This window comes from Elgaria multicarinata, chromosome 1 (assembly GCF_023053635.1).
Source record: "Elgaria multicarinata webbii isolate HBS135686 ecotype San Diego chromosome 1, rElgMul1.1.pri, whole genome shotgun sequence".
Lineage (NCBI taxonomy): Eukaryota > Metazoa > Chordata > Lepidosauria > Squamata > Anguidae > Elgaria > Elgaria multicarinata.
The window spans coordinates 70322215-70337858 of record NC_086171.1 but is presented as its reverse complement, the minus strand read 5'-3'; the positions used below and the strand labels follow the sequence as shown (position 1 = coordinate 70337858).

General features: G+C 40.7%; 1 protein-coding gene across 2 annotated transcripts in view; it reads left to right on the top strand.

The window, feature by feature from the left end:
- The first annotated feature begins 6895 nt into the window (after window positions 1-6895).
- The window catches only part of MLH1 (mutL homolog 1), a 34102-nt gene continuing 25353 nt past the window's right edge, over window positions 6896-15644 (top strand). For both annotated transcript variants that reach the window (XM_063130000.1, XM_063130006.1), the window contains exons 1-5: window positions 6896-7409; window positions 7647-7737; window positions 7838-7936; window positions 9557-9630; window positions 13314-13386. In XM_063130000.1, the coding sequence (XP_062986070.1) occupies window positions 7294-7409; window positions 7647-7737; window positions 7838-7936; window positions 9557-9630; window positions 13314-13386 (453 nt within the window). In that variant the 5' untranslated portion in view covers window positions 6896-7293. The remainder of the gene's footprint in view (window positions 7410-7646; window positions 7738-7837; window positions 7937-9556; window positions 9631-13313; window positions 13387-15644) is intronic.

Genomic DNA, 15644 nt, shown 5'->3' with positions numbered 1-15644 from the left:
CCTGTATATAATAGGTTAACTTCATCATTGTTGCCACATTCCAGATCCTAAAAACTCAATCAGACAGAGGAAGGACAGTATCCTTTTTCCAAAATGAAGCTATCCAGATTTGCTGCTGTCAAAAGATGAATTGCCTATGCCACACCCACCTTTTCCACACAATCTGAACAATTAAAGGATTATCCTAAGTAGTGCTGGCTCCAGGTTTTTCAGGGCCCTTGGGCAAGAAGACACACTCTGTGAGGCCCCTCCTTTAGTGAGTCTACCTTCTCACTGCCATCTCCTTATCCTCTTTCTCATGACTTTCTTACTTCACAAGCAGAGCGGAAATAGGCAGTGGTATCTAGTGCTCCTCCTTCTTGCCACCATCATTGTGTTGGCCAAAGTGAGAGGCAGGTGAACAAGCAGGTTGCCATGGCAAAGAGAAGGAGCTGCTGGTGGGACAGTAGAGGAAGTTTTGGTTTGAGAAGACAGTATTGTATATATCTCATTTCCATCCCTCCAAATAAATTTACAGGGGTCTTCCCAGAGGGAGATTTTTTTTTTCACATGACGTTCACATTTCCTGTAATTTTATACCACTAACGGTGATTGAATTTAGTCTAAAACGGAACAGGAAGCACATCCCAAATGGAAGCAAAGCCTTAAAAGAGTACTAGGGCTTATCTATACGCTCAAAATTACCTGTTGTGGATGTGCAGTTGCACCCTGTCATTTATATTATGCAGCCGCCAACTCGTAGCTACATCGGGCTTTTCTCCATGAAACTGGTTTTTCTAAGTGTTGATTTACAGTGACTTTTATCATTGTTCTGGTGTTGCCACTGTTGTTTCATTGTCTGTCAGAGGTGGCTTCAGTTTTGGGTTTAGATAATGGGTGTACCATGGTTGGATCCCAGCACACGGTAGGCACAGGAATACAGGTCAGAGGGCGGGCTTGTCAAGGTCAGAGGAATAGCTGCCATGGTGATGTGAAACTCCAGAGAAAGTAAGGGCAGGTAATGGAGAAAGTAAGGAAAATAATGAAGAAATTAAATGAAATGTTGTAGCGCATCTGTGCTGGAACATGCTTTCAAAGTTGCATGGAGTTGCCAAAAAAAGTGGTATTTTTTTCCAGTTTTCCTTCTTCTATTTCCTCCCCATTCGACGATGGCGCTGTGTTTTTTCCTGGCTGGATATCCTGCGCTCCCTCCTGCCATGTAAGTCTGTCAATATAGCCATATAGCAGCAATGCTGCAGGGTTTGGGGGGAATCGGTGAGCAAAACAGTGTGGTACAGATGCCCCCCCCCAACATGAATATTTTTATTGGGAAATACAGAATGCTCAGCACTTTTTTCATCACGTCACCTTCTTCAAGGGCAAACGGATTATTGCAATAGTTTATTCAGTCAGTTGTTTTCACGTTTTATATCTTTTCAAGGCTTTGCCAACTTTTTATTTTATTTTTTGTCTCGACAGCCCCATGGTGCTGCCTTTTTCTGTTCTAAAAGGAAGCAGACAAAAATCGAACAGCGGTTGCTCTTTGTTGTTAAATCTCTGTATCCTCATACTGGTATTAGGATAAGATTTGGCCTTCAGGAACAACAGACAGATCCAGTCAAGACTTCTAGAGGAGGAAGCTTGCTGTTTCTTTTGAGTGTTTATATTGATGTTATAACAGCCCTTAAATGCCTTCAGTATCCCCCCCATTATTAAATCAACATATTTATATCTTAATGTATGCAGACATCATTGTTTTGTCTGTATCAATGGTATGGATAAGATGATTATTGATTATAAACAGATGTATGAGTCAACCCTAAGTTAGGGTGACCATATTTGGGAAACCAAAAAAGAGGACACCTAGTGTGTGTGTGTGGGGGGGAGCAGCTTTCTGAGTCCTGCAAAAAGTACGTTATTCCCCCGCCACCTTAAAGAACCCGATTGGAGTGGAGGAGGGGAAAGGATTTCATTCTGCACCACCACCATCCACTCCAATTGGGGCCTTTTCTATAATGTCCACGAATGACCCACTTTCCCCTTTAAGACCTCAATTGGAGCTCGGGGTGGGGGAATGATGTGCCTCAAGAAAGCATGTCATTCCCTCCTGCCATGCTAATGGCAGCCTTAAAGGGGAAGGTGTGTCATTCCAGGACATTATTGAAAATTATAGAAAATCCCCCAACACTATGGAAAGAACAAAAACCAGGACAAATCCGGGGAAATCCTGACAGTTGGTCACCCTACCCTAAGTGCATCAACTAGGACCCACTAAGTTCAATGAGGCTTACTCCCAAGTAAATGTGCATAAGTCATATGCACCAAGCAAACATATGTGCTCTATATGCACACTTGCATGGGAGTAAGCTCCGTTGAACTCTATGGAGTGTACTTCCAAGTAATTGGCTATTAGTCTTATGTCCATGTATTTAAAATGTATTTCTGAAAACAACAAAGATCCTAGTGTTAAAAAAGGGTTGATTTCTTAAACTAGTTAACTAAAGACAACAAAATTGGGCATGCTAAGGAATGTAAGCGTCTGGGGCTTTCATTTTCATTTCATCAAAGCTGAAACCAACATTAATATGTATTGAAACTGAAAGCAGAATTCTGTTCCAAGGTTTTACAAGGGGCCACTGAATTCAGTGCTGTCGTTTTTTTGTGCAGATCGAACTGAAATAGCCACAGTAGAGAACCCTCTTAGGCTTCCTGGAAAAAATACGTTTTGGGCCTTGGTGCTCATGTAGGGTGACCATATGAAAAGGAGGACAGGGCTCCTGTATCTTTAACAGTTGCATAGAAAAGGGAATTTCAGCAGGTATCATTTGTATATATGGAGAAACTGGTGAAATTCCTTCTTCATCACAGCAGTTAAAGCTGCAGGAGCTATAAGATTTAAAAGAGGGCAGGGCACCTGTACCTTTAACTATTGTGATGAAGAGGAAATTTCCCCAGGTTCCACACACATACAAATGACACCTGCTGAAATTTCCTTTTCAATACAACTGTTAAAGATATAGGAGCCCTGTCCTCCTTTTCATATGATCACCCTAGCTCATGGACAAGTTTTCCAAAGACTTGAGAACATTGTGCAAAACTCTGGTGGAGGATGACTTCTATTCAAAATGCTGGTATTAACATTTAAAGCCCTAAACGGCTTGGGGCCAGGTTATCTGAAGGAACGCCTCCTCCCATATGTACCTGCCCGGACCCTAAGGTCATCCTCAGGGGTCCTTCTCTGTGAGCCCCTGCCAAAGGAAGTGAGGCAGGTGGCTACCAGGAGGAGGGCCTTCTCTGCTGTGGCACCCCGGCTGCGGAATGAGCTCCCTAAGGAGGTTCGCTTGGCACCTACATTATATGCTTTTAGACGCCAGGTGAAGACCTTTTTATTCTCCCAACATTTTAACAATCTATAAATACACTTTAACATGGTGTTTTAAATTTGTAATTTTGCATTGCTGCTGTTTTTATCTGGTTGAGCTTTTATATTGTATTTTATATTATGGTTTTATACTGTTGTTTTATACTATGAATGGTTTTAATTTTTGTGAACCGCCCAGAGAGCTCCGGCTATTGGGCGGTATAGAAATGTAATAAATAAATAAATAAAATGTTATCTAGCAGTGGTCTTCAACTGGTGGGTTGTGGTGAAGTGTGCCTAATAATAATAATAATAATAATACACAGCAATGCGAATAAAAGAATAACAGCAATACTACATGTATTCATTCATCTTTATTATGGTCAATATAGAGATAAATACAAATTACCATCAGGAAGGATAATGCCTTAAAACTAACGAGAAAAATAATATAATTTAAATAAGAATAATTGTGTATTTTTATTTAGAAAATTACCAAGCCTATAAATTACCAGGCATTGCTATCAATATTGTTGATGTGATGGGTCCAAGGATTTTTCAGTCTCCAACAGAGAAAAGGAGAAAGAAGGAAAGAGAAAGAAATTAAAATCCTGTAGCCCTCCTTATAGTTAGTGTGATCTAGCACTGGAGTATCAGACTAGGAACAGGGAGAGGCAGGTTCAAATCCCACGCAGCCATGAAGCTCACTGGGTGGTCATGGGCCAGTAGCTATCTCTCAGCCTAAACTACCTCACAGGGTTATTGCGAGAATAAAAAAAAGGGAAGGATCGTGTATGTTGCCTTGAGCTCCTTGGAGGAAGGGTAGAATATAAATGTAGTAAATAAATACATCTAGTTATCAGAAATGGGATCTGATCTTTACATTAATTTGGAAGTGAGCAGAGGTGGACACTGGAGGTTTTCCACCCTTCATAGATACTCAAAATGTCTCATGGGAAAATGTAAAATCCCTACAATATGCTTTTTTTTTTTAATCGAAGAGGTCACATAAACACATTTCATATCAGCATCTTCTCAAAACCAAACCAAATATGTTGTGGGTTTTCTATCTCCTGTACAGCTTGACAACGTGCTTCAAAGTTCTTATCAAGCACAATATTTTTGTTATCTTTCCGGTTGCCAAGGTCTCATACTGGCTATCACTTTGTCTCAACTAAAGTTACAAGCAGCATGGACAGAGCAGGACATTTCCGTAGCTGTCTTCCATTTTAATCCATCATGACTGCTCTGCTGTTTGCTGAATTCAATAGTTCCTTGAGCCTGCACGGCTCTTGTGAATATTTTTTAGTATTCATGAATTCATAGAAATTAAAATATACCATATAAACTTTATAGTATATTTTATATTATACAGGATGGGGAGATATTGTACCCAGATATATATCATGTGAGTAAATATTCAAGAGATACAAAGTAGTGTGTGGGATATTCTGTGTATAAATCACGTAGTTTTCATGCTAGAGATGCTGTATGGGGAAAAAAGGTTATTATAATTATCCTACAAAAATAAAATAAAAAGCAGATGCCAAAGAATGATAAAGATAATTGCTTCAAGATGAAATGTTTTGTTAGTGGTCCTCAGCTTGACAGAGATGTCTCAAAGGAAACAAAGAGGTTATGAATAGTGCTTCAATATTGGTAGGCCTAAATGTCACTAGGCAGAGATATCTGGAAAAGAAAACAAGAAAATCTGGTTGGTTGTATTAAACAATGACACTTCCTAAAGTTGTTGATAGCAGCATAAGTATGCTGGTGGAATGCTAACATTTATAATTTGTTATGTCCTAGGAAGAGCATTTTACTCCCAGGTAATTCCACCCTATACACCTTTATTTTGGAGTAAGCCACATTAAACTCAATGAAACTTACTTTTGAGTAGACATGCTGTATTGTGCTGTAAGTCACTTACCGAGGATCCGATTAGGGCGACCATATGAAAACGAGGACAGGACACCTGTATCTTTAACAGTTGTATAGAAAAGGGAATTTCAGGAGGTGTCACTTGTATGCATGCAGCAACTGATTAAATTCTCATCACAACAGTTAAAGCTTCAGGAGCCCTGCTCTCTATTGTAACTGGTCAAGAGGACAGGACTCCTCCAACTTTAACCGTTGTGATGAGAAGGGAATTTCACCAGGTGCTGGATGCATACAAATTGTACATGCTGAAATACCCTTTTCTATACAGCTGTTAAAGATACAGGAGCCCTGCCCTCCTTTTCATATGGTCACCCTAGATAACATGTCTAGAAGAGTTCCATTGGAGCTGGGCCAATTGACCACTAGTGGGAAATTATTTGGTTTTCCAGTATTAATACACGCCACAAACGCCACTTGCAGGAGGAAAGTAGTGGCGGCGGCTCCAAACTACACTTCCCAACATGCCTTCTGATGCGCGATTCACGGGGAATTGTCTTTTCTATCGCATCCAACTTCTGAATTGACGGAAGTGTCTGGAAAGACCGAGGCGGCTGAATGCGATTGAGTTCTTGATTCGAGCTAGGAAGAAGCAACTTCAATAGAAGGCCTTTTACACACTGCTAGAAAGTGACTCGGGAGGGGGGTGTTTACAGCAGCATTTTAAAGCACCAGGTTATGTTTGTTCAAAAAGGAAAAAGAGTTTGGGCAATGTGTAGTTAGTCGCAGACGCGCAGGGAGGAATAATTAATCTTTTCCTTGTCCGCGCTTTTCAAATCGAAATTATTTGCCTAGCTGCTTGGCAAATCCGTGGGTGATTTTGATAGAAAATGGCCAGCAAAAAGAAAGGTGAATCACCCGCTCTCTCAGCGCTGCTGCAATCAGCCTCGTGCGCAATATTGTAAATTTCTCCCCTGACATGCTCAGAGACCCACTTAACAACCCTGGAGGGTTATTGTTCTCTCTCAATATCACCACCAGCCCCTCGCTGCGATGTGTTTGTGACTACACCGGGTTACTTTGCAGACGATGATTCCTCCATCACAGTCTCTCTCCCCCCTCCCCTCCCCTCCCCTCCCCCTCTCACGTTCATACTCACACCAGAGCTACCTGTAATATAGAGATACTATGAAATGTATTTGCATTTTCAGAATAATTTTTAAATGTTTAAAAATAAACCAAAAGAATCCACATTTCCCACGTGAAATGAGTTCGGTGAATTTGAAAGTGCAGTGATGCCCGTCTTTGCCACCCCGCTTTTTTTGCGGACGTGGAAATACGCTGCTGCTCAATCACACGTTTGTTTAAATCCCGGATTTCTCCATAGTTTTTGCATCCGCTCCTTACGAGGTTCGCCCTCTCCCAATAGCGACGAAATGAAACAGGAAGTGCCCTATAGCTATGCCACTCTGCATTTTTAAATCTCTATGTCCTTTCCCTTTCGACGGAAAGGCGTCTATGGGCGGAAACAACAGCACTTGGTTGACATCCTCACGGCCCAATGGGCGCCGCGCTCAAACCCTTGCGTCAGAGGGCCCCGTGTTTTGGCGCGAGGTTTGCCACAAGAGTCGCTCCCAACCGCTTTCGTCCTTTCCTCGCTGGGCCTGCGGGCCGGGAGGCTGGACGCACCTGCAGGAGCTTGTCGCCTGGGGAGGGGGTCGCGCGTCTCTCTCGTTCTCTTCAAGGCTGGAGCTGCCGAGTTTCTCTTTGCTATTTACGACACTCCCACTTTGCGGCTGGGTTGTTCTGTTTCCTCACCGTCTTGTCTGCTCAAGAATTCCCTCCAAAGCCTTTTATTTCACTTCCAGTCTCCTCAGAGTCCTTACCCAAGGAGCCCTTTAACATTCCTGGGCGCTTTTCTTATTCTCTTTCGCCTCTTCCCCACCCCATCCCCGTTTACTTCATCCTATTACTTCAAATTATCTGTAGTCACCAGGTGATAATTTCTTCCACGAGCGCCTCTTCTTCACACAACTTCGCTCCCCGCCCCAGAACCGGGGTTCTTAGCAGCTGTCATGGCTCTGATGGCTGGCATGATCCGACGGCTGGATGAGACCGTAGTGAACCGCATCGCAGCTGGAGAAGTCATCCAGAGACCCGCCAATGCCATTAAGGAGATGATGGAGAACTGGTAATGCCGTGTCTCGCTGGGTCCGCTTTGTAGTGTTCTTGCCTGGGGAAGGAGATGGCTGGATAGATGCGCTTGGCTTTGCACTACGAAACCTGAAATGCATAGAAATGCAGGTGGTGCACGCACTATGCTGCCTTCCTGCACAGATAAATGTTGATAGTAGGCTGATTAGGATAGAAATTGAATTGAAACAACCGTATGCCTTTGGAAGCTGAAATCTGTTTCTTGTACTTATAGTTTGGATGCCAAAGCTACCAGCATCCAGGTGACAGTTAAGGATGGTGGCCTGAAACTAATTCAGATCCAAGATAATGGCTGTGGAATTAGGGTAAGTAAATTTAATTCACTTTCCCGTATTCAGAGCTTATTTAAAGAAATGCAAATAATGTTTGACAAAACACTGACTTGTGTCTTTCTTCCTTCTCCAGAAGGAAGACTTGGATATTGTATGTGAGAGATTCACTACAAGTAAACTGCAGACTTTTGAAGATCTAGCTAGCATTTCGACATATGGGTTTAGAGGCGAGGTATGTTGTTGGAATATGTACAATAAAGTGTCTTTGCGACTTTTTCTGGAGAATGGCAAGTACTTACCTGTTGCTTGGTAGAGGACCAGATAGGTCCACTTTGGTAGTTTACTCTTGATTTGTCCTTTGCCTCTGGGCATGAGGAGAGTGGTCTGGATAGGGGTGGGGTGGAAATTACCCCATTGTCATGATCAGACCACTTACTGGTGAAATTTGATCTCACGGTGAGAGTGGGGGACATGTTAAGATGGTCTGTCCCTGGAGACTTCTGAGCAATCTGAGCAATTCTTGAATGCTCTAGGGTTTTTCAGTACCCAGAGTTGGTGATTTTGCTGAGCCCCTTGTTGCCCTATAGAATGGAGAGGTGCAACAGGCCTTTAACACAAGTGCTCCTATGTGTCCTCTTCGGCACTGTGGTGCTTGGAAGGCTACCTGGTTTACCAGGGAGCTCTGGACAATGAAACAAGTTGGAGCATAAGTGGTATAAAACTTGTCATGAACATGCATAAGAGTGTGCACCACCACCCACAGTGTGGTGGTGAAGGCAGCAAAGAAGGCTTATTTTGCTGCTTCCATTGCATCCTCAAGTAGCCTTCCAGCTGAACATTTCTGAGTGGTTCAGGGGTTGCTTTCATCAGACCCAGTGAATCCAATACTGGAACCCTCTGTGAAGGTTCTGCTGTGAAGGGTTTGCAAGACACTTTGAGGAGAAAATCACCTTCATGCTGATTTGAACACCGCTAATGATGCAGTGTTTGTTGAGGTGTCCAGTGCATCGTCTTTTTCTGTTTTGTGTGATCAATTTCAGTTTTGGAGCCTTAGGATGTGGACAAGATGCTTATATCTGTACGACCCATCACATGCTCTTTTGACCCTTGCCCTTAATGACTTATTCAAGCTAGCTATGGGGAACTGTCCGGATGGATCAGGGGAGCAGTGAATGCATTATTGCCTGATGGGGTGGTCCCTACTGCCTAGAAGGAGGCACTGGTGTGACCACTCTCGGGTGAAAAACCACCTCCCTGGATCCAGAGATCTATGCTAACTGCCGTCTGGTCACAAACACTGCTTTCCTGACTAAACTGCTCAAGAGTGGTGGCGTCTTAGCTGCAGCCACGCTTGGATGAAACTGATTATCTGAATCCATTCCAGTCCGGATTCAGGCCCAGTTTTTGTATGGAATTGATCTTGGGTGCACGGATGGATGATCTTCTTCAAGAGAGGGATAGTGACCCTGTTACTTCTTGACCTCAGTGTCTTTTGGTACCATTGATCACGCTATCCTCCTGGACTGCCTCTGTGAATTGGGAGTTGGAAGCACTGTTCTACAATGGAATAAGGAAGGGAAATGATAAACCTTTTTACAAACGTATTCTGCTACTTCTATATATTTGTTATCTGAATTGCATATTAAATTGCAGTTTAAAATAAAACTTCCTAAACAGAAGTCTTTCTTGGTTAATCAGATTTTCATTTTGAGTCTAGGGCTGGGAATAGGACAAATTCACTATTTTACAGTTAATCACTGAATACTTATTTAAAATTAGCAAAGGATTAGGTGCTGTCTTTGATGTCTAAGTTGACTTACTCAATTTATAAAATTGCATTTTTCTTTTCTAGGCACTGGCCAGTATAAGTCATGTTGCTCATGTTACTATAACATCTAAAACAGCTGATGGAAAGTGTGCTTATAGGTATGTATATTTAGTTTTTAACTATGGTCAACATTTAGGATCTAATTAATATCATGAATAAGGTTACTGCATTTGGTTACAGGAGTAACTAGTTTGAAAAAAAGTTACAAAGCAATGAATCCTAAGCATGTTGAAGTGTTGCTTAGATTAGGGATAGGAAGAAAGTAGATCGCCAGATGATTTGCAGTAGATTTGTAAGAGTTTCTTATGCCATATTTAACCTTAGCAACAGCAAAAATGCTTTCCCCCCGTAAGGATGTTAGAGAACCTGATATCTAGAAACTTAGGTATAGTTTTGTTAGGGTGACCATATGAAAAGGAGAATAGGGCTCTTGTATCTCTAACAGTTGTAGAGAAAAGGGATTTTCAGCAGGTGTCATTTGTATGCATACAGCATCTGGTGAAATTCCCTCTTCATCGCAATAGTTAAAGCTGCAGGTGCCCTCCTCTCTTTGGCATCTGGTCAAGAGGTCAGGACTCCTGCAGCTTTAACTGTTACGATGAAGACAAAATTTCACCAGGTGCTACGTGCATTCAAATGACACTTGCTGAAATTCCCTTTTCTATACAACTTGAAAGATACAGGAGCCCTGTCCTCCTTTTCATATGGTCACCCTAGTTTTGTACTTGTGTATGCAAGTATATGGCTTATGGGGTAGAGTAATTAATTGTCTTTGCTGCTGAGACACCATTTTACATCTGGCTCTGTCCCATTGCTATTATTTTGCAGCTGGCTCGGGTTGGTGGACTTGGGTTTTAGTAATAAAAAACACAACGTAGGTCTTGCAAATTGTAAATCTACACATTGTTCAGAATATTGTGCAGTAATATTGTGGTAAGAGCAAATGAAAAATAGAACAGACTGAGAGAGTGGCATATGTATAGGTTCATTGTACTTTGACAAATGTCCCTTGTTAATGATCTAGGCTTGATGTAAATGAGATGGGCAAGAATGAAACTATATAGTATTGCGTTGATTCCTTTAAATGGGGGCTCAGCTACTGTGTGTTCTGTTATGCCAGCATAGTGCCCACCCAGGCTAATGATCCTTGGCATGCTAACAGATCATGTGAAATCAAAGCAGCCCAGCTTAAAGAAGCCATTGGATGTATGCAATGCTGCACAGATAAGTTCTTCTTACCTGCCTGTCATCATGCTTCAATTAGGCCCTAGTATAGCATAGGGGTTAAGCTTGCTCGAACCTCACCAACGCTACAAGTTCCTTAAGTTGCCATAATTTCTTAGCCTCAGCACCCCCATTTTTAATAAGAGCCCTACCAACTGAAGAAGTGCTGAGATGTGAAGTGTTTTGAACACTATAAAGTATTATATAAATGCTAGGTACAAGCCTTACAAAGCACACAGTCAGGTATACTAGCTAGAATTCTTACGTTTTCATATAAATAGTTTAACAGCAGTTGGTGTTAATGGACATGCTTTCTTGCTCATGCTTTCTTGCCCAAGTGTTATCAAACAGTCTTTCCCTTAAATTTCTCAAAAAATATTGGCATTCATGTTGTCAATGAAATATTCTAAGACCAGGATGCTTGCAGCAAGTTTCACACACCTATTGAGGATTTGGATTTGTGTTTGTAGAACAGCAAAACTTTATTCTACCTTCCAAACTGCTTCTGAAACAGAACAAACTTTCAAAAAGCAATTTATGATATGGCTTGTAGGTCTGTGGTTCAAAGCAAAAGACAAGGCTCGCACCAGGTGTGCCAAAGCCCATAGTGTGGCTAAAGTGGATCCTAGAGCTAAGTCTGCACTGACTTTTAAATGTCTATATCCTTGCCTGTTTTGTCTGAGATATTTCTGACCCAAGGGGTTATCGCTACATTTAGAGGGGGAGATGGTCGCCTGTAATGAAACCATTAAAATGTTAATACACAGCCTCTAGGTTGGTAGTCAAGAGCTTTAATCCAAACTTTATATTTTAGTGCTGGGATTTCATTTTTCTTCTTTTTAAAATCAATCCCCTGTTTTTCCATACATTGCAATATAATATTTTGTGAACTGAGATGTTGTTAAACATTAGGTTAAATCAAAGTTAAGTAGATTAAAAGAAATACTAAATTAAAGAAAACTTTTACAAACAGAAATCACATTTAAGTGTCTTTTTAAACTTTTGTAGATAATGCAATCTGCCTAAATGACATTTAAAGTATCAGCCTGCCTAATTTGTTTTCTTTAATAACAATCTCCCTACTTGTTCCTTTGAAACCATGAGGCAATAAATTGATAAGCATTAACTGAATTTGTTTGAATACAAAGTCCCTTGGATAATTCCTCCAGGAAATCTCTAAGAGGTGAATGAATGAAATCTTTATTGCTAAAAGCGATAAGCCATCACAATTTAACATAGTTAGAAAAATAAAATACAAGTAAAAAGATGAGCTGTATGTAAATAGAATAAAAATAGATAATTTAAAATACAATAAAAAGCTAAACAAAAATACAAGAGTATAAAAATACAAAATCACATTTACATAAATTAAGAGCTCCACAGTGGGGTACTAGAACAACACATTTAATAAGGGCAAAATAATAAGATGTATAAATTGCAGACAAAGTGAATAGTGGTTAATTAAAAAAAGAAAGATGTGTTGGGGTACACATTGCCACAAAACGCTGTTCACAATTTTAGATTTGTTAGATTCTACTTAGTTATGAGAGAAATACCCTTCATAGGCCCTTTCTACACCTAAGGATTATCCCAGGAAAATATCCCCTGCCTGCTCCCGGGATCCCCTGTGTGTCATTTGCATGCACAGGGATGATCCCGGGATGATCTCAGGAAAAAAGACAGGTGTAGAAATGGCCATAGATGCTTAGAGGCAGTCTGTTCCGTGGCTACTCTGTTGCATTTAAAACTGACTGTTGGGCTGAGCTTTAAGTCTTGTATATTGCACCTTATTGTTAAAACATGTAGATTGGATCCCGTTGAGAGTTCTTCAAGACCCACAGAATTCTGTGTGAGCTTAGTTAAGAGCATGGAACTTTGCATGGTTACAAATTTGTTTGTCAATATAAGGGACAATAAAACAACTCACTAGAAAATTTAAAAGCACAGCATAGAAACAATACGGGTGTTACTGAAGCAGTCAAACTCATTGATGTGTCAGAAACATTAGTTCAACAATGATAGCTACAACATTTGCAGGAAAAGATGATACATGAAAGGTTCAACCGTATTCAAGTAACCAACCTGATAGAGTGATTACTCTATTTGTCGTCAGCATTATGTAATACAATACATAGCCACCAGAGGCCACTCATTGTCTGATTGGTGCAAAGAAACCCTATTTTGAATGAAGAGCAGAAATTCTCCCCGTTACTTCTGGTGTAAATCTGCTATCTGCCCTCCTCCTGGTCCCCAATTCCTTTCCTACCCCCACCCCACTTAGGATTGAGTTGTTAGTTCCTCTTTTGGGTACAAAGCTGCTAATGGTGGTAGCTATGTTTTGCTCCAGTTGACTCATGGCACATTCTGGTTCACTAGATCTGCTAAGAGACCAATTTGTTGACCTGCTTCTTTTAGTCTACTAGAATGTTACTGGTGCTAGTAAGAGTTTAACGTCTGTTCCTGAAGCACTGCTGATTTGAAACAATCCTTGTGGACCTATCTGTTAGCTGATCTGACTGGCTAGCCATCTCTTTATTTATGTATTTATTGCTTTTAGGGCAAGCTATTCTGATGGAAAATTGAAGGCTGCTCCCAAACCTTGTGCTGGAAACCAGGGAACTCAGATCACAGTAGGTTATTTGCTTTTTAAACTTTTGTAATACTGAAGGAGTTACATTCCTGGTTAGTCCAGTATCTTTTCTCTCTTGGTAGCAATTTCAGTCTTTAGGTACTTTGAAATGCTTTTGAATTAGAGATTCAGGGCTTAATTTACCCTGAGGCTTAGCCTCAGAACCTGTTTTAGTGCCAGTCCTCAGCCCTCAAACACCTTAAGTATTAATCACAAGAATGCCCCAGTTCATTTCAACCCTTTTCCATACCATTAAGGTTGCAGTACTATGGGTTGTGCCCTCATTAGGTGGAAGTCTCTGATTTATTACAGGGAGAGCAATCCTATGTTCCCAGTATAGCATCTACAGCATCTTCTGAGTATCCAGTGTCCTGCCAGGCTGCTGCTGGCAGGGTGGTAGAAGTAGCGGAGGCAATTGTTGCCTCCTTATCCATTTCCCTCCCCCATTTTCCTATAGATGGGCCTCTGAACCCATCTGGAGTAGTTGTGCTGGTGGGGGTGGGTGGTGGGGAGCTGGAAAGGGCATAGGAAACATCATATCCTGGTTTCTCCCCTCCCTGCCCATTGAACGTCCCCTTTCAGACCTCTCTGAGGTCTTTCACTTTTGAAATCTTGGAAAACAGCTAATGCAGTTCTTGCCAATGTAGCTATGAGGAGGCACGGAGAGGGATTGGATTCCAGAGTTCCCCTTCCGAGGCGATAGCAGTGCCTATGACCTCATGGCAGGGGGCAGGGGACTTCCAAGAATCCTATTATCCCTTGAAAGGCGATCTCTCAGGACCATAGGATTGCTCTCTCCATAAGTATAACCAGATATCAAACATATAACATTGGTCAAAAAGACTTTAGATCAGACTTTTTTGATCAAGTAAATTTGAATCCTGATACCTAATTTCTTAATAAATAGAATACAATAAAGAGCATCCTAAACTCAGAAACAGGAGGTCCCTGTATTCTTTTGTGAAACTTCATAGCACTGACTTTATCTCTTGGAATAGCTCTCTTCAGAACAGATGCATATCTGAGTGCATTAAAAGCTGGAATCTCTTTATATCTGTCTCAGTTTTCTCTTACATAGAACATTTTATGGAATCCTTTACTGGTTTAAGACCAAGCAGCTACTTTGTAGAGTCTTACTAAAGACCACAGTGCAAATATAAACTCATTACAATAATAACACCGACAGTATTTAATATGGGCACAAATTTGGAGTCCATTTAAGAAGTAACGTTAAGGGCTTCAGTCTTCAAACTCCCCATTTAATGCAAGCTGTATTTTTTCATGGGGATTGTGTCAGAGCATTTGTGTCATAGTAAGTGTAAAGATGCTATAGGAAAACAAGTAAAATATTTCAGTATCAGCAGAAATATGGAATAATTGTCAAATAATGTTAGTTATGGATCTCTAGGAGTATGTTGTTCAGGCTGATTCAATAATGGTCCATGTTAACTTCCATTAAACTAAAATATATTGAAGGAACTTTTCAAAAGTGATGCTTAAAAGTATATTTGTATTGCCAGAGGTGGTCACACCAAAACATATGAGAGGAAAGTACGTGTGTGTGTACAAACTTGTGTGTGTGTATACAAACTCAGTTGTGTGTAGACTCAATTGAGACTCAATTGAGTCTAAACTCAATTTCACCTTGGTGTTGTGTGTTTGTGTGTATACACACATAGAGTACCAAGGCAAAATTGCGTTTAGAGCCTTTATTTTTGCTGATGTATAGCAAAAGTGATCCTATATTTTGATATAATCTCTTAATGTATATGATCATTGCACCCACAATCTGTTATGCCACGTATTGGAAAGTAGCTACTATACCATAGGCTGATGAATGGGAAAACAAGCAGTGTGAATATACAACAATACCTAAACTCACAAATTACGTTGGAGTCGAATATAGACAACACCATAATGACTTTGTCTTATACTGGTTAACCTTTATTGATTATTACAAAAAGAAGGCACATTTATGTTCCGGCTTAATCTATGTATTTAATTTACTGCTATATAAACAATAACCATTTCTCACTTCATCATATTGTAATACATATATTTTGAATTCCTTGTATTTGTAAGTTAATTGGAAGAGCCATATAAATCTGAGCATTTGAATTTGATGGTGCTATTCTGGTTGTTAAGTGCATTCAGATGTTGTTCTTATTGATGGTGATGCCCTGTAATGAGAAGAATATTTCTTCATCTTGATCTGGTCCCCAAGGAGTGCAGCTGGAGGGAGCAAGGAGTCCCATCTGA